Source organism: Sarcophilus harrisii, chromosome 2 (assembly GCF_902635505.1).
Source record: "Sarcophilus harrisii chromosome 2, mSarHar1.11, whole genome shotgun sequence".
In the NCBI taxonomy this organism is placed as follows: Eukaryota; Metazoa; Chordata; class Mammalia; order Dasyuromorphia; family Dasyuridae; genus Sarcophilus; species Sarcophilus harrisii.
The window spans coordinates 604,604,785-604,632,085 of NC_045427.1; the positions used below are offsets into that span (position 1 = coordinate 604,604,785).

Genomic DNA, 27,301 nt, shown 5'->3' on the forward strand with positions numbered 1-27,301 from the left:
AAGGACCAGACTGAGTCAGAGAAATTCAGAACTTTTTAGTTGCCTTTGATAACTGAAAAGCAATCATTCATTCAATAAAATTGTATTAGGAACCTACAATACATAGTTGATGTCAAACATGGTCCCTGACTTTCAATAAATGTTGATATGTAGGCAAAGGAGTAGATCCATTATAAAATTTAGAATACAAACCAATCCATATGGCAATCAGATTTTACAAATGCACCTTTGTGTAAATGGTATTGTATTCACTGCATTAAAACTACAGGATCTTCTATAAATTAGATAAGTTAATACTTAAGTAAGGCTCAAATTTTATATTCCTCTAAGTGTGCTATCTCCTCTAACTACGAAATTGCTTCTTTTTTTAATGGCTAACTCCAGGACGAAAAATTACAAGTCCCAAATAAGATGCTAGTCTTTTAAAAAATTTAATGAAGAATCATGTTAATGACAAAGTGATTAAACCAGGTGGTTTCTGACACTTGCCTTTAATAGATATATTTTCCTATTTAAGATGAATTTTCCCATTGAGACCTCTATTTTATAGAATACTTCAGAGGAGCCAATACAATTCTATCAAATCTAATATTTCCATTTTTAATCCTTACCAGCAAGGTTATTTATACCCAAGGAAATAGTTAATGAAAGAACTTTGGCAGTATTGAGGCAACCTTCATCCCAACAGCATATGTCCAAAGATCAGATTCTTTGAGCAACATAAAGCAAGAGAATGAAGGAAAATACAAGTCAAATCTTGAACTGAAATTTGGTAAAAATCTTTAAAATCATCAGTATAATGAAATTTTCATATAACAAAATATATTTACATTTGACATTCAAATAATCTGTATGGGGAAAATTAATAATCACTAATTTCTGCCAATAATTAATGAGTAAGTGCATAAATTAGGGCCTTTCAGGTCCCTTCTAAATCTAAATAAATAGCTCACCTTTTAAACAGATCTCCTGAGTAGTAAACTTGACTGACTGTCTACTTAGAAAGGACATAGCTTCCAACTTCTTATATTTCTCAATTGTTGATTTGTAGGGGATAAAAGCAAGCATTGCTGCTTATATCAAAATAAAAAGAAATCAGATTTTCAGACAATTGTTGGTAATAAAAAATACTTTATTGGTACCGTACAATGATGGAAACAATGTTTCCATTTCCTAATTTTCTTAAATAAAAAGCAATTCAAATGCAGAAAAAGTACCTAATTCTGACATACAAAAAGAAACAATTGCAGCTTAGCTTTGCAAATGATTACATTCTTTCATCTTAAATACCATAATACATTGGTCTTCACAATAAATAACAGGCAATTTATGTACAAAAGATGTCCAGAATTATTTTTAACAGTATATTTTCCATATCCTAAATGCCTAATTCTAACCTCAATCAAGTAGAGGTGAATTAAACATTGATCAAAACTATAGTAAAACCTAATAAGACTCCACTAATTTGGAATTTGGAACAATTCAAATATAATATGATCCTCATTTATTAAAAGGTTCAAAATATTGCTTCCTTTAAATTTTCATAGAGTCTTAGTGAAAATAAGGAACCCAATCTAAAATCAGTACCTTTTTCAAACAAAAGGTTTGAAAAATAAAGCATTCCCTTGACATATTTCCAACTTCCAAATAAAACAATTCCTATAAATTTATATTATAGTAATTATTTGTTTGTGGTACATTATAAGGCTTATTATAAATGCAATTTTTAAATCATTACAATATAGCATTAACAATACTCATGTATATCTCCATTTATAGCTTACACTTTAATAAAATGGATCCTTTTAAATATTTATTTGATATACTTCAACATGTCACATTGTTCATTTTCTATTATTCCAAATCAATGAAATCTTATTGCATGTAAACAGTCATTTCCTGTGAGGTTCTAACATTCCAGCCTGAAGAGATTATACAAGCAAGTTTTCCCACAGAAACAGTACCTTTTCAATATATGTCAAAAAATGGGCATTATTCAATGGTCTTATTCCTTTTAATGTACAGTGATAAAAAGATTTTTAAAAAGCCTATTCATTTAAATTTACAATCCTTATACATTCTGAAATTCACCTAACAAGACGGTCTGCTTAGCTTATATAAGCAAATATTATGTGTGTATATATTAATTGCTGCTCTATACAGAATTATTTACCGACATAATAAAAGGGTCTTCTGTGGAGGCAGTAAGTATGGGGATAAAAGCAATGGATTGAGGAGTACAGAGAGACTAGTTTCTCGTCTTTTTTTTCCCCACTTATCCAGTTGTTTGTCCTCAAGCAAATACTTCCTTAATTGTATAACAAGGGTATTGAACTACATGATAGCTAAAATCCTTCCAACAAATGTTCCATAATGCTATTATTCAAAAATTTTTTATATTATTTATTTTCTTTAATATAAAAATAGTGTAACAGTTTTTTCCTTTATGATTACTAACCTTGTAATATGATAATTAAGAATGAAATGGCACATTAATGTTACATATCTAATCCAGCCATGTATTCTCACCTAAAATCAAGTTTTCTCAGTAAGTTTTCTATTACCACATATTTTCTCACAGAGATTCATGGACAAAGCAATAAACTGATTCAAAGGTATTAAGTTCCAATCTCTGATACTGTCATACTTGGCAGAATTACCACAGGCGAGCCAATTAGCCTCTGTTAACTACTATGGATTCTCATTCTCTCTGGAAGAACAATCAAGTACTCAATGATTATAGAACTTATTCAGATACAAAAAGACATGGCCCCTCATTACTATTTAGCAGAAAACAACATGTTCTCTTCTAAATATAAATATGATTTTAATACCATCAATAGAACAAACTGAACTGATCAAATGCAAAGACATAATCAAGTCAGGTCTAAAAAACACAGTACCACAACTAAGATAGTATATTAACTTTGGAAGGAAAATATTAGATTCGTGTTGGACAAATTAAGCAGTTGTTCTTTGCGGCTACATTCTCACAAAATTGAGGATTTCAATTAAACACTTGCTTCTTATTTCGAATAACTGAACTGTGTTGAACACAGAAAGATATGAAAGATAAAAAGTTATCTGAGAGAGGCACTGCATCTGTAAACTAATTAAGGCAAGTGAATAGTGCTGGTAATTGTTCATATTATAATGCATTAAAATAATGAAGTAATTTATCCAACAGGTTCACTATTTGTCCTATATGCTTGTTTATGCAAATGAGTCTCTATTTCCTCCCGGAAGACAAGCATTCCAAGGTGAGAGTGAGAAGCCTCATTCATGGCTTTTGACTGGATGCACATGCGATATTGTTCTGGGGTCAGCTCATCAGCACAGTGCTTCTCATGCCACAAGTGAAAAAGACCAGGAACTGGGGTTCGAATGACAATAAGATTACTGCGTAAGTATTTTCTGTACAGATGAACATCCTCTCCACCCCATCCTTTTACTTCCAAATCAAATCCACCTACAAAATCAAAATTGATATTAGTAACCCATTTTTGTGTTTACTAAACAAAATTGTGGTGAACATTATTAAGGATTAATTATTTTTCTGTATCAATGTTTATAATTTGTTGTTGTTGTTGTTGTTGTTGTTGGCAAGGCAATAGGGGTTAAATGACTTACCCAAGGTAACAGAGCTGATAATTATCAATTTTTTTTTTGATAATGATAACTGGATATATTATTTTTGACTGCTGCAAATCAAAAAGCTAAGAGACGTTAGAAATCATCTAGCCAAAGTCATATGGTAATTAAACTTCAAAGTATTAAAATGAATTACTCCATATGGAGCTAACAGAACCAGAACTAAAACCTAGGTTTCCTTTCATTAGACTATTTCTCTAATTCATTATCTTCAATTATAACCACTGGAACACTAAAACCTTATCCTTCATGCCTCTAAAGTAATAGGCAAGAGAAGAATTACCTAAAATGTAAACAATTTTGCCACTAAATTTGTGTAACCTTCATAGTTATGATCTTGAGTTCTTTCAATAACACTGAGTTCAAATTAAAATATTAAAACCATTAAGAACTCTTTCTTTTTAAAGGAGTACACTTTCTTTTCAGCAGTTCATGGAACCTATACAAAAATAGACTATATATTAGGACATAAAAACCTCAAACTCAAATGCAGTAAGGCAGAAATAGTAAATGCATCCTTTTCAGACCACGATGCAATAAAAATTACATTCAACAAAAATCCAGGGGACAGTAGACCAAAAAATAATTGGAAACTAAATAATCTCATACTAAAGAATGATTGGGTGAAACAGCAAATCATAGACATAATTAATAACTTCACCCAAGAAAACGGCAATAATGAGACATCATACCAAAATGTGTGGGATGCAGCCAAAGCAGTAATAAGGGAAAATTTCATATCTCTAGAGGTCTACTTACATAAAATAGAGAAAAAGAAGGTCAATGAATTGGGCTTGCAACTAAAAATGCTAGAAAAGGAACAAATTAAAACCCCCAGTCAAACACTAAACTTGAAATTCTAAAAATAAAAGGAGAGATCAATAAACTTGAAAGTAAAAAAAAAATCTATTAAATTAAAAAAACTAAATTGGTTCTATGAAAAAACCAACAAAATAGACAAACCCTTAGAAAATCTGATTTAAAAAAAAAAAAAGGAAAGAGAAAGAGGAAGAACTCTTTCTTTTTTTTTTTTGAATTATCCACAACTAAGTAAAGTATTATAACAGATTAAAAAGTTTTAAAAATTGAAAGATATTAACCTTCATATAAATTAAATCCTTGTGACATTTTATAAACTAATATCCCCTTACTAAGTGGCAGGACATTTTTTATCTTTAAACGCTTCTTTACCATAACTTTTGTCTTTCCCATACTTTAACTCTCAACCTCAGTATCCTCTTTAAAAATGAAAATGGAATTTTTATTTTAATATGAAAACACTTCCAAATACAAGTAAAGATTTGACATCAAACTAAACATGGTAAGTGGTCAAACATCAATGGCTGCAGAAACTTTTCTTAAAAATTAAAGAAAATGTTATCTACTGGATGAATATAACTTACCAATAGTCAGAAAATCTGTTCGATATTGACAAGTCATTCCAAAACCAAAATCTCGCCAGAATCCAGAATCTTTTTTGTGAACCTTTAAAAAAAAAAATCTGAATCATTTTTCATTTTAATCAATAAAATAGCTAGTTGAGTGCTGACTATACAAAAATAAGTTTAAAAAAGTCAAAAACAATGCTCAAAATGTAACAGATTTACATTAGAAAATATTTTCTAATCTCTACCACAAATAGACATTTACATAATCTGTATAAAATTATAGGCATTTAAATGTACTTTGAAACTTTTCTAACATTTTGTTCACATTGTCTATAAATTACACATTCTTGCCACTTTAAGGAAATTAGTAGCAAACCTGAGCTTAGAACTCAATATCTTAAATTCAGAGTTTTAATATCTGAAGCCAAATCCATCCAAAGACATTTGCATTTTAAAAAAACAAAATATTATCACCATTAGAATTTAAGCAAAATTTTCATACTGATATCTTTTTAACCACAAATAGATCATACAAAGGATTCCATGACTGCTGAATATTTTTTAATTTAATTTCTGTTGTTTATTAAACACTTCTTGATTTAGCAAAAACATTTAAGAGTAGCAAAATAAATTTCAAGACATTTAAGAAAATGAAAAATAAATTAACATAGATATTCGTTTCAGACCAAGATCAATTTTTTTGATCAGATTTAAAAATGAAAATATTACAAATAATTCTAGAAAACAAAAAAATCTTAAAATCTGTCATTACATAACTGAACGATACTTACTAACTGCTGATCAATTGGTGGTGGCACATCTTGATTGGCATAAACAATAGCAGGATTATAAAGGCTGAACACTACTGGGTAAAAAACTTTTCTTCCTGTGAATAAAAAAAACACTAATATGAATCAAAGAAGTTTAAAAGAAAAAATCCTAATGAATATTCTTTCCAGCATTACATGATTACTTTTATAATAGCATCACAGCTTTTAGGAATAGCCTAGAAAAACATCTAAGGCATTGGCAGGCTAAGGGAAATTCTAGACATCCTTCTTGGCCCCTGAGAAAGGAACTTCAAGATAATGCTAACTTCTCTCTAAGACATTCAGGTTAATTTTCTAAAATTATCAAACAAAATTAGTGTCATCGATGCATTTATTAAAAACAAACTCTTAAAAAGGAATTGTATAATTGTACATTGAAAGGTAAGTAAATTTCAAAAACAAAACAAAATTTTGCAAGATGAATTACTGCTTGTATGATAAATAATATTATCACAAAATAAGAATCACTATGAGACTAAAGTAGCCCTCGTGGAAACCAGAAGATGGAGAGAAGGGAATCTGACATGTTTATCTCCACAGGAATTTCAATGTCATGTATTCTTTAAACATTAAATGGCTTCTGCAAGACTTGAGATGATACCATGAAATGAATTTAAGTTGTGCATATATATCTCTTGATAAGACAACCCAATATGAAAAATGCAAATTATCCTACACTTCAATAATGCTTTATAGTCATTAAAATAGCTCCTTATCTTTGAACTTCACAATAGCCTGTGAGGTAGACAGGACAAGTATTATTTATACCTGCATGGGAGAGGATGAAACAGAGACTCAGAGATCATAATATTCATGGAAAATCTTACGATCCTACATACATACCCCCTATTCCTTTCCACATTTTGCTCCAAAGACCTGTAATCAAATTCACACTGATTGAAAAAAAATAAAAAATAAAAACATTTGTCTCCTGGCTACTTTATTATTCCATTTACAATTCCTATGACTTCTGAGACCAAAGCCTTTCTTTCTTTTTAAATCATTATCCATGTCCCAGTCTTGAACCATGGTATAAACCAAGGCTCTCTTCTCAGCACTCTTTTTTCTCTCCTCTCTATCTCTTCTCTCTCAGTGATATCAGTAGCTCCCAGTTTGTTATCAGCTCAATGCAGATAACTATGTTTCCAGTCCAATTCCTTTCTCTAGCTCCAATTCTACATCAACAACTACTTCTCAAATATTTCACATGGATGTTTTCTAAGTATATAAAACTTACTATGCCTGAAACAGCACTTACTTTTCCATGAAAAATTTCCCTTCTACACTGATACATTGTTGGTGGAGTTGTGAACAAATCCAACCATTCTGGAGAGCAGTTTGGAACTATGCTCAAAAAGTTATCAAACTGTGCATACCCTTTGATCCAGCAGTGTTACTACTGGGCTTATATCCCAAAGAGATCATAAAGAAGGGAAAGGGACTTGTATGTGCACGAATGTTTGTGGCAGCCCTGTTTGTAGTGGCTAGAAACTGGAAACTGAGTGGATGCCCATCGGTTGGAGAATGGCTGAATAAATTGTGGTATATGAATATTAAGGAATATTATTGTTCTGTAAGAAACAATCAGCAGCAAGAAATCATTATATACTTCAACAACAATACTATATGATGACCAGTTCTGATGGACCTGGCCATCCTCAGCAATGAGATCAACCAAATCATTTCCAATGGAGCAGTAATGAACTGAACCAGCTACGCCCAGAGAAAGAACTCTGGGAGATGACTAAAAACCATTACATTGAATTCCCAATCCTTATATTTTTGCCCACCTGCATTTTTGATTTCCTTCATAAGCTAATTGTACAATATTTCAGAGTCTGATTCTTTTTGTACAGCAAAATAATGTTTTGGTCATGTATACTTATAGTGTATCTAATTTATATTTAAATATATTTAACATCTACTGGTCATCCTGCCATCTGGGGGAGGGGGTGGGGGGTAAGAGGTGAAAAATTGGAACAAGAGGTTTGGCAATTGTTAATGCTGTAAAGTTATCCATACATATAACCTGTAAATAAAAGGCTATTAAATAAAAAAAAGAAAGAAAAGAAAAGAAAAGAAAAATTTCCCTTCTTCCTAACCTTTCTGTTGAGGACAACACTAGCTTTAATCTACTCTTCACTCTCCCACATCCTCCAAATCCAATCAGTTGCCCAATTTTCACCCTCATCCTATTCTCCCCATCCATATAGCCCTCATCTTACTTCAGGCCCTTACCTTTCACTAGGAATATTGAAACCGGCATCTAATAGGTCTCTTTCCTCAAGTCTCTTCCCCCTATTATTCACCATCCAAAGGGATATTTCTAAATTCTAGATTTGACCATGTAACTCCCCACTCAAAAAGCTCCAGGGACTACTAACATCAAATAAAAGTTCTATGACATCATACTTCAAGTCCCTTCTCAGTCTTATTACAATCTATGTGGTCTGGTGGATATAGGGCTAGAACTAGAATCAGAATAACATGGATTTTAATTCTGCCTTAAAATCATATTGGTTTTATGGATCTGGACAAATCACTGAACTATGGTCTTAATTTTCTCCTTCAAAGAATAAAGGGGGCAGACTCAATGACAAATCGATTACCCTCTGGTCCTATATTTCCAGGTTTATACATTATTCCTCCTCACATACTCTGTCTCAGTGAACCTGATCTTATCACTTTTGGTGCACAACCTTCTAACTCCTGTTTCTGTGTTTTTTTTACATACAAAAATGCCTCATGCCTGAAATGTTCTATCTCAATGCTGTCTCTGGGAATTCCTCACTTCCCCAAATAACTCTCCTATGTGCTATGTAATATCTGCTACTTATGCAATAGTGTACATATTGCTTCTCCTGGTAGAATGAAAGCACCTGCAGAGCAGGGTCAGTCTGATTTCTATCTTTGGATCTGTGACACCTAACACATAGGCCAGGCACATCCTGCTCAACAAATGCATGTTTATCAATTGAGTCTAAAGTTTTGTGATCTTTGTGACAAAAAGTAGTTGACACATTGGCTAGAGCACTGGGTCTGGAGTCAGGAGGATCTAAGTTCAAATCTCTGACCCTTCCTAGCTGAGTGACCCTTGTCTATCTCAGGTGTCTCAACTGTAAAATGGCAATAATAATAAGAGCATCTATCAGGGTTGTTTTGATCATCAAATAAGATATTTTCAAAGTACTTAGAATAGTGCCTGGCATATACAGATGCTACATTAACGTTAGCTATCACAATAATTATCATCATCTTACTGCCTTTCCTCCGAGACTCCCTCCAATGTATATCTTATTTGTAATGTCCAGGCCAGTTCCCTGGAGGACTTTGGGATCAGCCAGAGCCCTTGTCTTTAAGTGGAGAAGTGAAGGATGCAGCTGCCGCGTGGTTGTGAAAGCTGGATTCCGGACTGGTGCCCAAAGTCTTCTCTGTTTGAGAGCACTGCAGCTGAGAGAGCTCTCTGTCCCTCCCCCAGCCCTTAAATCCTTCAGTACAATTACCTCACTACATCACACTGAGCATCCGCAGCCATAAGCACTATGCTGTGATTCAAGTATACCTTTTCAGAGTTCTGGCCCTGCTGCACTTATTGATACATAGTAGTTTTCATGTGGCTCCTCTCATTAGATTGAGGTCCTTCAGAGCAGGGACTAGTTTTTGTTCTTCTTTGTACACTGTGTGCATAGTGCCTGGAACATAGCAGGTACTTAAATACTAGATGACTATTTTCTAATCGGGAGAACAACAGTGAAAGCACATAACCACTATGTGTTCTCTTGTTCTGTCCTGAATATCTATTGTACTTGTCACTGAGCAGACCAATATAAGCTCAGAAGCTCTACCAGAGGTTGGGCTCAAATACTCCATATGACATCTGGGGCAAAGAGGGCTTGTACATCTTATGTTTCTTCTGAGCTACTACAATTCTGCTTTGAACAAAGAGCACAGTGCTTTCTTTAACCCCAACACAGTGATGTCATTTTGGTCCTCTTTGAGAAAGAAGGACAACAGCTAACCAATCAATTATCCATGTAACAAAGATCCTTTTCCTACTTGCTGGGTGGCTTGGTTTCATATTTTAGCTTTGGGGATATGCTGTAAATTTTCAATTACCTATCATATTTCTCTTTGTTTCTAATTCTACATATTTAACTTCCATAGTTCAAAAATCTATAATATTATTTTAAATTGCATATACAACAGAAAATTCAGCAATAAATTTCCCCAAATTAAAAAAAAAAACTTTATTCAAAACATGTAGATACTCTGAAATTTCAAATTAAATTTACTAAGATTTTACATACCTGGTTCAGCATTTAATCGGCAACTGTTAAGAAACTCTGCTGAGAAATATATATCAACATCACAGAAAAACATCAAGACTTCTCCCTTGTCCCAAGCTCTTGCACCTACATCTAGTCCTCGACCTCGATTAAATTCTTCATTCAATGAAACCAATGTGTAATTGTAAAAATTAGCTTCACTAGGAGAAAAACAGACACAAAAGAAGATGTAATTCTAAAAAAAAAAAATTACAAATAACATCCCAAGGCAATTGGAGAAAATATATTTTATACACACACACACACTCATATATACACATCCACATGCATACACACACATACACATACACACACACACACACAATGGTGATTTGGCAATGAAAAATAAGCAGATAGTAAAAGAGTACCTAGTTTCTCCCAAATGAGTTCAAATCACCTGCATTTGTGACAAATCATATCCCAGGGTACTGAAGAGAAATTTTCAATTTCATTTACATCAACACTCATTGAATACCCATTACATGAAAGGCACTGAGACATACAAAGAAGTTTCTGAACTATAATAATGGCTTAATATAAAACTAGGGAAATAAGATTTGTAAACATTAAAAAAAAAACCCTATAACATAATGGCAAATAAGAGATAAAGAGTAAATAAAAGACTTCAGAGAAAGGAGGGATAATTTGGGAGTAGAGTGACCTACTAAGACTTCAAAGAGGGGAAAATAAAAGGGGAAAAAGGATAAAGTTAAAAAGGTACACAGTAAAGAACAGAAGAACAAAATACAAGAAGTAAAAAAAGATGGACACTCATGAATATAATTTCTTCTACAACATATATACTTTCCTGAATTGATATTTATTGTTATATATTTTGGATGCTTCCTGAAGTTCTGCTGGATACATGACAATGTTCTTTTTTTGTGTTGTTTCATTTTATTTTGTATACCTTTTCTGTATTTCTTTTTTCTTATTCTATTTCTTTAAATAAAATAAATTTGACTTCAAAAAGGAAGAATTTAAATAGTATCAAAGAGTTGGATTTTATTTTTAATAGAAAGTGCAGCCATTCCCAAAAGGGACATTCAGGAAAGGGACAAATATGCTCTCAAAATATATTCCAAAGAACTGAGGACAAGTCTGGTTAGAGCAACAAATTCTTGTATGGCAAATGTGCATGATCTGTGACACACAACTCCTTAGCAGATTCATGAACTTGAATGGAGAAAAAAAATTACATTCTTACTGATTTTTGTACCATGATTTATCATTTTACCATTTATCATGTACCATTTATCATTTGTCATTTTCTTTATTTATAAATGTATGTCACCAATCACATTCTGAGAAGGAGTCCCTAGACTTCATCAGACTGCCAAAAGGATTATGACACACAAAAATGCTAGGGGAATAAGGCAAAATATGAACTAGAAAGGCAGATTAAGGTCAACCTGAATATCCATGATAACACTGTAAGTAACTGAGAACCACTAAAGTTTTGAACATTAGAATCATATGATCAAATATTCAAGTGGTGTTTCAGGATGAGTGATCTGGCAGGAATGTGGAAGGGGAGGGAGGAGATAGGAAGCTAGGGCAATAGTGCAAGCATCAAGAAAAAAATATTTGAATCAGAGCAGTATCACTGTGAATAAAAGCTGAGGTGCTAAAAAAGAAGTCAAAGATACTGATGATCAGTTCTGGAACAAATGAGAGAATTAAATGAAAGATTAAAGTTGGTTAAAGAAGCTTTTGAAGAGATGTAGAAAATGAGGACAAGTTCACTTTTAAACAAGTTGGCTTTCAAGCGCCAATAAGAAATGTAAGTGAAAAAGCTAAGTAACTATTTGGAAATAAGAGCATTAGAGGCAGGGAGAAAAATATGACAGGGTAATGAAGACAGAGTTCATAGAGATGAGCTGAAAATGTAGAAATTGATGAGATCTCCAATAGAGAGGAAGCATTTGGCTGATATTCTGGACAATCATGCTCTGTCCAAGCAGGCTAAAAGAAAGAGAAGAGAATCAGAAGAGTACACTATTATGGGAGGTAAGAGAGGGTGGAGAGCTTCAAAGAACTTCTAATTTCTCTATCAAAGAGAATCTCTCTTATCTTCAGATTTGAATAGATACAACAACAACAACAAAAGGAGCAAGGGAACTGAAAACCAGGATATATAAAAAGAAAAAGACAAGAAAATCAGAAGGGAAAAGAAAACCACACTATTATTTAAATAGGACCTATTATTTAGATTGCAGGAAAAAAGAAATCCAGGCATCAATTCAGAAACAAGCAAACTATATGAGCATTCTTATTTACTGACTTGCTTACCGAGAAACTGATTCTAAGATGATCTTGACTTTTGATAATCCTTCCTCACCAAAATATACCACTGTAAGGTGAATCCTCTTGTCCTGAAGAATACACACATCTCTAAAGATAAAATCACAATGGGAAAAAAAATTCATATTTTCAAAAAGAAAATGAACTGGGCTTCAAGTAATGGAAACTAAAATTTGTTTTTTGAGGTAAGACAAATTTCAACTTAGGCAAGAATTCTTAGAACACTAGTTATACTATTACTCAAATACCACAAATAAGTATAAGTCACATAAATATTCTGTGAATTCAAGTCACTCTACCAAAGTGGGAGGGGAGGTGGAATGTGAAGGTTACTTTAAAGTTAGTTATATGAATTCTTAAAAACCCTAACATAGTTACCTGAAGTTCTGCATGAACTGTGCAAATGCCTCAGTCCTTCCAGCAAGAGGTACAATGATATTAATAACTGATTTGGCAATGTCAATTGTTTCACTCTTTACTTTCATAAGAGGTCCAAAAGGTCGGAACAAAGTGACATGTCTGTATTCCATAAGGTCTGCCTTCTTAAAAAAGAGTTCATACTGTGTCCCTTTATCTCTCTCAGTACGATAATAACCTTAAAAAAAAATAGAGAAAAGCAGTCATGTCAAATTTTGAAGATTTAATAATACCGTTTAACTTGAATTTTCAAATAATTAATAGATCTGAAAAAAATTTTTCTCTTCATTTGAAAAGACAACATTAAAATTTACTAAACAATCAGTAATTATCAATAACCAATATTTAGATATTGCTTGTGAATATTAAAAATAATCTTTAGCCAGCAAACAAAAAGTGCAAAAAAAATACTAAATTTAAACCCATGAGTCAAACTAATTAGAATTCTCCTTATACATAATATAAATTAGAGACAAGATTGCTTTAATGCTGACAAGATGAAAAATCCTATTTAAAAACAGGTAAAGTAGTTTATCTTATTAATCCTTACAGCATTCATTCAGGCCAGAAAGCATTAATGTCAGGATCAATAAATTCTCATCCAGAAATATTGCTGTATATATTGCCTAACACTCATAAAAGTAAAATCAACGTGCAAATCTTTACAAAATGGGCACCTCATCCCCACCTTTTTTTCAACTCTTTTTGTGTGCTATCTCTCTTCATTACAATATAACTTTTTTAAGGGCAAGAATTCTTTGCTCTTCCCCCTTCCTTGTATTTGTATATCCAGGACTTAGAATAGTGCCTGGCAGATAGTAAGCATTTAATGAATGCCTGTTTCCTTTCTTCCCTATTTTCTTTATCCCTTCCTTTCTTCCTTCATTCCCTCCTTCCTTCCTTTGCCAAAGCTTTGCTCAATGTGGCAAAGACTCTAAAAGCAGAGCATGAATTCTGGCAGGTTCTACCAAGCAGGAAAGGTTTCATGGATGCATGGTTCTTACTATAGACAGCATCTGCTGCCGAGACTCAGACTTCCTAAGTATAGAAATGGTTATTAGCAGATGGCTGGTACAAGATTCTAGTCAAATATGTTAATAACTTAATAGTAAAGTTTAAGGACACACTCCTCCCTTTCTGTTAATTATCAACAGTCTTTATTTAGCACATTCTTTTCAAAATGATTTGTTAGACCATTTCTTGAGAAATTATCTGTTGCATCAAAATAAAATATATCAATAATTTTTTTAAATTAAAAAAGAAACAGGGAAGATTGGGTATTAGATAACAAATTGTTTTTTAAGCTGTAAAGAAGAGAAGACACAAATTGTCCCTCCCTCTCTTACCCCTCCATCATGAGAATCTCCTTCAGCTCAGAGTGATAAAGCTAAAAGGGCAGTGGCTGCCAAGAATCAGTTTTATTTCTTCTATAAATATTACTTTGGCTGTTGGTATTATAAATAAGATTTCCATATAGTAGACATACCTCACACACAGAGAGGGGAAGGGAAGAGAAAGAAGAGGAGGAGGGCAAAGGAGGTGAAGAGGGGAGGGAGAGAGAGAAAGGGACTGAGACTTTGATTATAAATAAAACCAGAAGTCAGGAGAGCTCATAAATTTTTCTCAGATAATTTAATAAAGTAGTTGAGAAAATTAGTCTCACATATCCAAAACAATAAAAAAACATTTCACGAGATATTTTACCATTTTGCTTTTATAATGTTCATGGAAAGCACAGAAAAAAGCATCACCACAAAAATAATTGTAATTTAGGGACCAAAATTTATAAGAGTAGGTGGAAAAAATAGTAAAATTCTTCAAACAACTAGGCAAGATCCTCCAAACTAAATCTACTGATACTCAGTTGTTTGCAAGAAAAGATTGGCATAACAAGGCCAGTGAAAAATAATAAAAAATGCCATGAGATGTCAAAAAAAAAAAAAAAAATGAAAAGACTTGCTGACTATTCATTTAGAAGTATTGGGCCTGGATATTACAAATACTTTCTTCAAAAATAGCTTCAGAAAGAAGTGAATATAGCAAGCTTTGTTTGCTTTGCTTGATAAATATTACTATAAAAAGTTGACTATTTTAATAGGTAAGAAAAGACTGGCTGCTGATATAAGCAATAATTTCAGAATCTCTATCCAATCAAATTATTGAATGGTTAAAGATCAAATTAAAATCAAAATATCAAATACTAGAAATGATAAAATGGCACATGTTTAGTTATCACAGGTTAAACAAACTTTATATAAATATGCTGTTGATGCTGAAAAATAAAAAAAAACATTAATTCTTATTATTACCATTTCCTAGAGAATTATCACTGATCTAAAATCAAATGTCACAGTGAGGTCAAAGGCACTCAGAAGTCATCTTATCCAATATGCATTTGATCATCTTAGCAAATCTTAAACAACATGACAGTCAAGAGCAATCCTGATTTAGAATAACGGGTGACTTTTGAAGGAAAATTTTTTAAAAATTATCATCATTGACACCTCACAAAAGAGCAAAAAGCAGTAGAATGGAACAGAAAACTTGGCATGAGACTCCAAATCCTTCAAAAATATCTCTATGAAGCTAAAAAGTAGGAGTGAAATGAAACAGATATGTAAGACTTTTTCATCACTTTTTGTACTCAGTGACAGTAAAATCTCCACATTTGAACTTTAATACATACACATATCACTTCATTGTGCTTCTAAGATATCGCATTTTTTATACATTAGAATGTTACATCAATTCTGCATTAGACACGTTTACTGCCACCATTTTTCCAACAGCATGAACTCACATCATGTCTTATTTTGGAAATTGTTAAAATATTTCACTCTTCATTATTTTCATATCTGTTATAATGACCAGTGATCAGAGATTTTTGATGTTACTATTCTAACTGTTTTGGGGGAAGTACAGTAAATCACATACACATAAGACAGCAAAGTTAACTGATACAAGTTGTGTGTGTTCTGACTACTTCATTGACCCACCATTCGTTCCCTCATCTCTCTCCCTCTCCACAGGCCTCCATGAAATACAATAATATTGAAATTAAGCCAATTAAGAACCCCACATGGCCTCTAAATTTTCAAATGAAATAAGGTCAATTGAGGCAACTTTATTATTTTAAGAAATCACCACAGCTATCCCAATCTTCAGCAACTACTACCCTGATTGAACCATAGTCATCAACATGGAAGCAAGAATTTCTATCAGCAAGAAGATAATGACTTACTAAAGGCTCAGATAAAGGTTAGAGCTTTTTTTTAAAGCAATAAAGTACTTTTTAATTACAGTATGTACATTGTTTTTTAAACAAAAAGTCAAAGCACATTTAGTAGACTACAGCACAGTATAAACACTTTATATGCAATGGGAAACAAAAAAAAATTCATGTGACCTGCTTTAATGCAGAGTCCTGAAAATGAACCTGCAATCTCTCAAATATGTTTATAGTTTGATACACCATGAGTTATATGATCCTAGAAAGATCTATGATTTCAGCAGTCAGGGTAGAAACGTCCTCCAATAAAATCACATCAAATCTATGACTTAGAAGGGTAAAACTTAGGGAATCAACTGAGACACAGTTCTGTGAGTTGGCAAGGGTGACAAAGATAGTGAAGCAGAACTACCAAATCTAAGGATTTATTACCCTTCACTGCCCCAGCTCATCTCCAGAGTGAGCTCCATGCCCTCTAACTGCTGCACTCTGACATCTGGGCTTCTTCCCTCCGCCACGCCACCTCCCTCTTTCTCTTAGGAACAGCAACTCTGGATTTCTGAAGAACCCATTCACCAGGCCTGAGGATGTTAAGTGAATTAATATTTTGGGATTCATCTTAAGTTATATCTGCTTAGGCTGACAAGTAAATCAAACCTCACTTCAACCACAGATCAACATTCATCGTGGCCAAATCAGTTCACCAGGGCCAACAGTATGAATTTTTAATTTTTCTCTTCCAGGGCCTTCATATCTCTTTTCATTTTCTGCCTCTTTTTAGAAATAATAATCAAATCAAGAGTCATATGTCTACTCAAGAGTATGTCAGTCTCCCCAGATTATTCTAGAATAAAGTTTCCTTCCCCATCACCATTCTTCCCACTTGCCATCATACATCTCAATCCTGTTCTTCCTATCCAATTCTCCATTTCTATCCTTCTATTCTGGTGGTGATCCTCCCCACAGCTGCCAAAAACATGTAACTATAGGTCTGGTATCAACATCCAAGTCTAAAAGTTTTGATGGTTCCCCATTTATTTTATTACAAAATATCTATTTCTCTTTGGCATTGGCATGGCTCAGCATTTCCAGGCTGAGTAAATGCTATTCCCTCTCATGCTGTTCTTTGTAAATACGGACTCTTATTTCCTGTGTCTTTGTACACATTTGCCGCCCATGCCTGGGATGCATCCCTTCTGTTATCTCTACTCTCTGTACAATTTTTAGCTCCCTTCAAGACTCAAATCAAGTACCATCTCCTTAAAGAGGTTTTTCCTCAATCTCCTGGTCTCTAGTTTCTATGTCCCCCTTAAAATCATCTTGCTGTTGTTGCTTTTCCTGTATATATCTAGTGTTTATATTTGTAAGTATGTTTTGCAACCATCCAGAAGAAGGTAAGCTCCTTGAGATCAGGCTCCATTTCACTTTTGTACCATGAAACCAAATTTCTGGCACATGTAGGTATTTAATAAATATTTGTTGAGTAACTGTCTGTTTCTTATGGTTAATGTGTGGGGATCAAATTAACACCCTGGATACTTATTAGAATCAGCCAGAGTCAGGATAAGTAAAAATCTTTGGTCTTTATTCTTGGTCGAAATGAGAGGAATGGACACAGGAATCTTCTCTTCCTCACTCCGCCAGGAGTCACACTCGCTTTTCTTCCTCCATCCCTCCTCCAAATCTCTCTATACACCAATAGATCAAGCCAGCACAGAACAGTGGGAAGGACCATTTTCCAAGCATATGCTAATACAGAATTGTCTGATAGACAATTAGCCTTGAATGCTCAGTTGTCCAAGTGCATCTGCTCAGTTTCAGCCCATTACATTAATGCATTATGTGGTAGAAATAATACTTGAGAGAATAAAGTATGGTAAAACCTGACCAAATATTGAAAAAAAAGAACTTGGAACACATTTTCAAAATTTCTAGTGTGTTTCAAAGAAGAGGAATTCAAAAACGAGAAAGATCATATATGGAATTAGCACTCATAAAAGGCAAATAAGAAAAAAATAAAGCATACGAATTCATATGTCAATTTTTTCCCTCTCTCTATAAAGTCTTTTAAAACAGTTTCCATGCACATGAAGGTCTCACTGAGAAAAACATGGCTGGAAAGACTAGAACAAATCACATCTTCCACATATACAACTGACTGTGATGAAGCAAATACAAACCCCTACAACTCTGTATTTATTGTTTGTGGAACACAAAAAGCGTCTGGCAAAGTAGAGCAACATTCGGTCTTCAAGATTCTCATCCAACAATGTTTGTCCTGTTCCCATGTAAGAAGACTATGACTCAGGGCTGGGAGGCAGGAAGTAAAAGGGGAGGTGCTAGGCTTGGAGTCAGTTACAGACCCAGTTCTGCATGCTGCCTGTGACACTGACTAGGTATGCGAGCACAGGCAGGTCATTTAGTATGTGTGAGCCTTGGTTTCCTCATCTGTAAAATGGGCATAATACCACCTGTAGTACTTACCTCACAGGGCTGATGTGAGGAGAAGGCCTGGGTTCAAATCCCGCCGACAATTACTATTGGGTGATCATGGGCAAGTTAACCTCTCTGAGCCTCAGTTTCCTCATCTGTAAAATGGGGATAATAATACCTGTAGTACCTATAGCTCACAGAGTTGTAGTGGGATTCAAATAAGATAATGTATGTAAACCATTTTTGCAAACTTAAAAAAAAAAAGCAGTACATAAATGCCAGCAACTATCACACACAAAATGTTCTGTGGAACTAAAGCACTACAAACAAATATAACTGTTCAGTAGTCCAATTCTCAAAAACAAAAAAAGTGAGACACAAAACAGGAAGATACATGCTTGCTGAAAGCATTCATCTCTACAGCAGAAGACACCTTGCATAAAATCCAAGTAGGACAAGGATTCACTGTGGGTAATCAGGTTTTGCACATGACCTATGTGTGGAAAGCATTGTATTCACTACATGATATTCTCATTAAAATCCATAGCCTCTCAAAAGAAAATGGCCTGATAATTTACCCTGGAAAATTAAAGCATACAAAGGATTCAATTATCAAAAAAAAAAAAAAAAAATTCTAAATGCATTAAGGCTTTACTATGAGTAAGACTTTATCCTGGGTACTAGAGACAGATAACAACAAAAACGAGCTGCTGCCTTCAAGGAATTAACATTCTATGGGAGGAGAGGGGATGCAATGGGTACACAAACAGATGTAGTAAAAGGAAAATTAAAGAAAGAGTCCTCATTGACTAAGGGAAGGTGGCAGGCAGGTTGAAGGAAGAAGAGATAAATTCATGAATAATGTGAAATCTAAGCTTAACCTGGAAGGAAAACAAGGATTACAAGAGGCAGAAAAAAAAAAAAAAAAAACAGCTTGTATTTTATTCATGGGGGACATCTTGTATAAAGTTATGGAAGCAGAAGATGAATTTTACAGTAGTAAATTTGAGAAATAATTACCTATTCTGGCTGAAATGTAGAGTTCATGAAAAGGAATGATGTGAAATATGACTGGAAAAAAAGACAAGTCATCCTATAGAGGCCTTTAATATTTTATCAGTCACTAAATATTTATTAAGCACTTCCTTTAGGTGCCGGTTATTGTAATAAGCACTGAAGGTACAAAGAAAGTAAAAAACAGTCCCTGTAACTCTAAGTATAAACAAGACATTTGCCAATAAAATGAAAATGGGCTTGGAGGGAAGACTTATTTGGGAGGAATTGTTCTTTATTTTTTATTATAGTAAGTTTATTTATTTTTAATACACATTGAAAGAAAAACCAGAGCAAAAGGGAAAAATCATGAGAGAGATGATAAAACAGAAAAAAGAATGAACTTAGCATATGTTGATTTGTAATTCAGTCTCCTGAGTTCTTTTTTTCTGGATGCAAATGGTATTTTTTGTCCAAAGTCTATTGGGATTGCTTTGGATCACTGAACTACGAAGGAAAACCAAGCCTTTCATAGTTGATCATCATACATTCTTGCTGTTATGTATTCCTAGTTCTGCTTGTTTCACCCAGCATCAGTTCATAGGAGGAAATGACCTGAGGAGAATCAGGAAAGGCTCCTTGTAGATGAACTTTTATCTGGAATTTGAAGCCAGGAGATTGAAAGAAGGGAAAGCACTCAAGGCAGGCATGGTGTCAGTCAATGAACATGCTCATAGTCAGAAGATAGGATGCCTCATTCAAAGAAGAGCAAGGATGTTAGTTTTATTGGATTACACAATTCTTTGGGGGAAAGGGAGAATAAGGTATAATAAATCTGGGAGGAGGCAAGATATGGAAAAGTTTGAATACCAGAGAATTTTATATTTAATCCTAGAAGGGATAAGAAGCCACTGAAGTTTACTAAATAAGAGGGTGACATAGATTTTTCCTTTAGAATAATTAGACAGGTGAGTGGAAGACAGACTGAAGTAAAGTAGGCAGACAAACCAGATGGCTACTCTAATGGTAAAGGCAAAGTAATGAGGGACTGTAGTGTCAGAAGAAAGAAGGAGGCATATTTGAGAAATGTTACAAAGTTCAGATCAATAGACCTGGCAACATATTGGATGCAAAGGGTGAGAAAGATTAAGGATTCCAGGAAGACATCTTGGTTGAGAAGCTAGGTGATTGGCAAGACAGCAGTACCTTCGATTGCAATATGAAAGTTGGGAAAAGAGAAGGGTTTGGGAGTGTGTGGGAAATAACGAGTTCAGTTTGGGACATTCTGAGTTTAAGATGGCAGACCAAAGATCTGCAAAAGGATTAGGATTAGATAAGAAGTTTTATGAATCATGAGCAGAGAGATGATATTTGAATCGGTGGGAGCTAATGAGATCACCAAGTGAAATAGTATAGAAGGAAAAGAGAAGAGGGATTAGAAGAGAGTACTGGAGAATATTCATGGTAAGGAGGCACGATGAAGATCAAGATCTAATAAAGGAGAGAGAGAAGAAGTGGTCAGACATGTAGGAGAAGAAATAGAAAATAGTGTTACAAAAATCTAGAGAGAAAGAGGGTTGATCAACAGTGTCAAAGGGCAGAGAGGTCAAGAAGACTAAGGACTGTGAAAATGCCATTAAAGTTCCAGTCTAAAGAGTTTGTATCTTATCCTACAGGAATTGTTTTTTTTTTAGGTTTTTTTTTTTTTTAATCAAGATCCTGAAAATGGTCATATCTGTATCTAAGGAGGATTATTATTTCTTTCTTTTTTTTTTTTTTACTGAAAACTATTTTTTTCAATGATATGTAAAGATAGTTTTCAACACTCATTTTTGTATGAGTTTGAGTTTTAAATTTTTTTCTCTTTTCCTCCCTTACCTTCTCAAGTCAGCAAAGCAAACTGATATATGTTATACATGTAGTCATTTAAAATGCATCTCCATTTACTAGTCATGTTGTAAAAGAAAAGAAAAAAAGGGAAAAAAATCACAAAAAGGGGGAAAAGGTGAAAATAGTATATTTTGATCTGCATTCAACAAGAGGTTTATTTTAACAGCTGTGTGGAGGGTAGAAAGGAGGAGGAGGAGAGGAAGAAGAGAAAAAAGAATGATACAGTAATCCATTCAAGAAGTGAAGTGAGCCTAATGCAGGGGGAATTCTATGTGAGTAAAAAGAAGGGAATGTAAATTAAACCTATTGTGAAAGTTTCAATTGATCAATGATGGACAGAAGCAGCTACACCCAAAGAAAAAACACTGGAAAATGAATGTAAACTGTTTGCATTTTTGTTTTTCTTCCCGGGTTATTTTTACCTTCCGAATCCAATTCTCCCTGTGCAACAAGAAAACTGTTTGCATCTGCACACATATATTGTATCTAGGATATACTGTAATTTATTTAACATGTATAGGACTGCTTGCCATCTAGGGGAGGGGGTGGAGGGTGGGAGGGAAAAATCAGAACAGAAGTGAGTACAAGGGATAATGTTGTAAAAAAATTACCCTGGCATGGATTCTGTCAATAAAAAGTTACTATAATAATAAAAAATAAATAAATAAACCTATTGTGAAAATAGAATTTATGAGACCTGCTAATTGATTGGTCTTTGGGGAAAGGCAAGGGGAAGAGGAAAACATCAATATGCAAGAAAAGGAAGAGTTTAGATTGATTTCTGAGAGTAACTGAGAACATAGTGGTATGGTATCAAAGGAAGATCTGGCTGACATGAGGAAAAAATTAAATAAGATAATCTTCGCTATATACATATGCAAAATCCTATGTTTTCCCCTCATAAAATGTTAGCAATTTATGTATGAAATCAAATTTGTAAGGACAGGAAAGAGTAGAGATTCAATTGGATGGGGAACCCATTGAGTCAATCCATCAGCATATATATCTTAAACTGATACAGCAGATGGACAATCCACATTTGAAAAGGAAGTGAGTTAGTTACACTTTCAGTATACCAAGCTGTTCCCTGACACTGAAATGCAATTTTTTTTTCTTTTTTAATTTCAACATTTTTCAATGTTATCTGGTACAACATAATAGAATAACAATCTCAGGAGAATCAGAATTATAGGTAACCCAAATAACAACAGAAAGACAGACAGTGGGTGAAAACAGACTATAGGAAATTGCTCATGACAAAGCTATGTGCGAGAAATAGTAAAAAAGCCAGCTCAGAAGATGTATATTACTAGAAACAGAGGTGAATTAATGTGAAGGTAGGTAGACAGATAGTCCAAATGTTACAATGGTAGCCATAAAACATCAAAAAAAAATTTTCAAGAACAACACATTGATTAGATTCTAAATGAAAGAATGTGGATGAAAATTATGTAATATAAGTCAGAGATGGGCTTCAATCTGTTTCAGTGTGGGAGTTGTCCAAACTGAGAGGATCATATATCCATTTAAGTATCTAAATAAACAAACTAAAGACCAGAGACTTTTTAGATGTCACAGCAAATCTTTCCTCCCAAATAATACAACTACTTCTCCTCTCTCTAATCACCACCAAAAGCAAACTAAAAACTGTATCCAGACAGGATTAAGTAAATGTGAATTAGTTCTCTGAATAAGGATGTCTTAGTGTCACTATATAATTAATGGTCAAATTCAAAATCTGAGATTCTTTAAAACTATAACAAATCATTTTTTTTTTTTTTTACCAAAAAGTATTTTTGGTAATAAATGTATAAAATTGCATAAAATATATTTCATATATATGTGTATGTCCCTATAAACTGTTTCAAAACACTTATTACACAGCAATTATTGTCTCACTAATATTTATAATGCACACATATGAAATATAATTCGTAAATAGTTTCTTTAATAGAATAGTTTCTTCTTGGTTTCTTTAATAATTGCTAAATAGTTTCTTTAATAGAAAGAATTACAAGTGCTTGAAATTGATTAAAATAATTAACACTAAAGATGAATTTAAATGAACTATAGTAATAAGGCCTAAAATATGTGAAGATACACAAAATTCAAATTTATACTCTCTTGATTCAGGTTTGTAAAATATGAATATCAAGATCAGCCTACTTGCCTTTCTTGTAGGGAACTGTTTTGTTTTTGTTTTTGTTTTTTTTTTTGTCTTCAAAGGAAGTTATACCAATTGAATTTTTAGTATAGTTTTAAAAATTATAAAAGCTAATCCATATAATCTAAATATAGTTACCATTTAAGCTCACTAGTGCTTGAAACAGAAATTAACCACATACCACAAAAGCAAACATTCACTTTTTAAATCTTTCTAATACTAAAGAATCCCTTACAAAGATTAAAAAAAAAAAAAAAAAAAAAAAATTTCTTTAAGCTTGTATATACTTTCTGGAAAGAAAGATAAAAGATATGTATTCTTTTTGTTATTTTTGCTATACAATGTCTGGATTTTTTTAATATTGTGAAATTTCCCATTCCCTCAAGACTGTATAGCAGTTATGTTTACAGTTTCATAAGTGTGCTAGAGAAGGGAAGAAATGATGTTTTAATTTTGAATTAGAAAAGTCAACGTTTACTTCTAGTCAGATTGACTATAGAATTAACAAATTGACATATTTTTAACAATGGATTAATTTTATATAATAATAGTATTTTAGAGAAAAAAGAAAGTGATTTCTAATTACTCCTACTCTAATTACAGATTCACTCCAATATGCCAAACTATTTTTTTCTCTTACACATACAACTTATCAAATAAGAGTATTATCCCCACTTAACCAAGTTTCCATCACCAAAAGTATCACGAAGCATAAAACCAAGAGTTAAAACAACTTCCTTGAGCTTTCAAATCAACCAATTCTCATGGTCAATAATGGATATTATACAGATGCCTTGGCAGAAAGAAATAAAAGTGTGGGAGATGAGATGGGAAGACTAGAAATTTGACAACTAAACATTGAGAATTTTCATTAAAAATTTACCATGCCTGAAACTGAGGGCTGTTACTTTACACTGATATTCATTACTCAGATATCCTATCAGAGATAGGATGCCTGGAACATAGCTAAGTGTTGTTGAAACTGATTAGAATAATGAGGGCTGGTAGATTTTCTGGAAACAATCTGCAAGGCTAGTTAATTAAGCATTTACTCAAAGAGCCCTATCCATTCTCCCTGAAGAAATCGATACCTAAGAATAATCAAGACAGTCACTAGGTAATAAAAGTTTTAGAAGTTGGATGCTTTGTTGCCAAGATACATAGCATATCTTTGGTATAAAATTTAGGGAACTGCTCCCCTCCTTTTTTAATAGCAATGTTTCTCTCAGAAATTATTCTGAGGAACCATGTAAAAGCTTCAAGACTTTCTTTCATGATGAAATCTTGGAATCTATGGAATTTCAACAGTAGGCCTTTAATAAATCTCTCAAAATAGTCACCAGAAATGGCTTCTCCATTTGAACTCAAGTAAACTCAGGTAAAATCATCAGCATTTTTGAGCCAATTAGTTCTTTAATAACTTTTCCTACTTTAATAATTTTTCCTAAGGGAATATTGTAATTAAAAAAAAATTGTCTTTTCTCTTTAATCACCATATTTACACACAATTTCTACTGCAATGGGCTATGATAGACAGCAGGGAATACACACACACACACCCCCCCCACACACACACACATAGAATATAATAATAAGGTAGATACAGCTCCTGCTCTTAGTGACCTTACATATAAACACTACTATTGAAAGCAGGGAGAATCAGTCAAGCAAAAACAAAAAAATGACCAACTGGAAAAAACCATGAATTATCTACTTGCAAAAACGACAGACTTGGAAAATATATCTAGGAGAGATAATCTGAGGATTATTGGACTTTCTGAAAACTGTGATGAAAAAAAGAGCCTAGATACTATTTTACAAGAAATCATCAAAGAGAACTGCCCAGATGTAATAGAATCAGAAGGTAAAATAGGCATTGAAAGAATTCATCGAACACCTTACGAAAGAAACCCTAAAATAAAAACCCCAAGGAATATTGTGGCAAAATTTCAGAACTATCAGATTAAGGAAAAAATTTTACAAGCAGCCAAAAAAAAAAAAACATTTAAGTACCGAGGTGCCACAATAAGGATCACCCAAGATCTGGCTGCCTCTACATTAAAGGAAAGAAGGGCCTGGAATATGATATTCTGAAAGGCACAAGAACTTGAGATGCAGCCAAGAATAAACTATCCAGCTAAGCTGAGCATTTTCTTCCAGGGAAGAAGATGGACATTTAATGAAACAAATGAATTCCATCTGTTTCTGAAGAAAAACCAGAACTAAACAAAAATTTGATCTACAAGCATAGAACTCAAGAGATGCAGAAAAGGTAAAATAACTCTTGAGAATTGTATTTCTGTTGTGGATATACAAAAAGAATACATGTATAATTTGATTGTACTGATATAACATAAAAAGGGAAGTAGATATGGAAAAGGGATGATGGCAGAATAAGGTGGGAAGGAGGGATAAAAGAGGGAAACCACATCCCACAAAGAGGCTAAGGAAACTTATCATATCTGAGGGAATTTAGAGAGGGGAGCAACATCGTGAATCTTACTCTCATCAGAGTTGGCTCAAAGAAAAATAATTGACATTTGTTTTAGAGAAAATTCTCTCTACCTCATTAAAACGGGGAGAGGAAAAGGGAAAAGAAAAGAGTAATAAGGGAAGGAAGGGGGAAAAGACCAAAGGGGAGGGAGGGATTATAAAGAGGATAAGTATCGTGATACAAGAGGGGTACATAAGTTTAAAAGGGGGAAAGAGGGTTGGGGGAGGCCATCCTTATCTCAGATCAAGCAAAAGTAAAAATTGATCTAATTAAAAGAGATAAGGAAGGAAACTACATCCTGCTAAAGAGTAGCATAAACAACGAAGCAATATCAATATTAAACATATATGCACCAAGTGGTATGGCACTCAACTTCCTAAAGGAGAAGTTAAGAGAGTTGCAAGAAGAAATAGACAACAAAACTGTAATAGTAGGAGATCTCAACCTTGCATCTCAGAATTAGACAAATCAAACCACAAAACAAATAAGAAAGAAATTAAAGAATAAATAGAATATTAGAAAAATTAGTATTTGGATCTTTGAGAAAATTGAATGGAGATAGAAAGGGAATATACTTTCTTCAGCAGTTCATGGAACCTATTCAAAAATTGACTATATATAGGACATAAAGACTAAAATTAAATGCAAGAAAGCAGAAATAGTAAATGCTTTCTTTTCAGATCATGATGCAATAAAAACTACAATCAACAAAAAGTTAGGGAAATAGACCAAAAAGTAATTGGAAACTAAACAATCTCATCTTAAAGAATGATTGGGTGAAGCAGCAAATTATAGATACAATTAATAATTTCACTCAAGATAATGACAATGATGAGACATCATAACAAAATTTGTGGGATGCAGCCAAAGTGGTAATAAGAGGGAATTTTATATCCTTAGAGGCTTACTTGAATAAAACAGAGAAAGAAAAGATTAATGAATTGGGCTTCAACTAAAAAACTAAAAAGACCAAATTAAAACCCCAATCAAATACTAAATTGAAATTCTAAAATTAAAAGAAATCAAAAATATTGAAAGTAAAAAACTATTGAACTAATTAATAAAACTAAGAGTTGGTTCTATGAAAAAGCCAATAAAATAGATAAGCCTTTGGTAAATCTGATTAGAAAAAGGAGGAGGAAAATGAAATTAGTAGTCTTAAAAATGAAAAGGAGAACTTTCC

At 33.2% G+C, this 27,301-nt stretch overlaps 1 protein-coding gene across 2 annotated transcripts in view; it reads right to left on the bottom strand.

The window, feature by feature from the left end:
- Window positions 1-1,111: 1,111 nt before the first annotated feature.
- Window positions 1,112-27,301, bottom strand: part of CSGALNACT2 (chondroitin sulfate N-acetylgalactosaminyltransferase 2) — a 54,857-nt gene continuing 28,667 nt past the window's right edge. For both annotated transcript variants that reach the window (XM_031956377.1, XM_031956376.1), the window contains 6 exons: window positions 12,877-13,093; window positions 12,487-12,588; window positions 10,177-10,355; window positions 5,831-5,925; window positions 5,055-5,136; window positions 1,112-3,469 (listed from right to left, as the gene is read on the bottom strand). In XM_031956377.1, coding sequence (XP_031812237.1) covers window positions 3,177-3,469; window positions 5,055-5,136; window positions 5,831-5,925; window positions 10,177-10,355; window positions 12,487-12,588; window positions 12,877-13,093 — 968 coding nt within the window. In that variant the 3' untranslated portion in view covers window positions 1,112-3,176. The remainder of the gene's footprint in view (window positions 3,470-5,054; window positions 5,137-5,830; window positions 5,926-10,176; window positions 10,356-12,486; window positions 12,589-12,876; window positions 13,094-27,301) is intronic.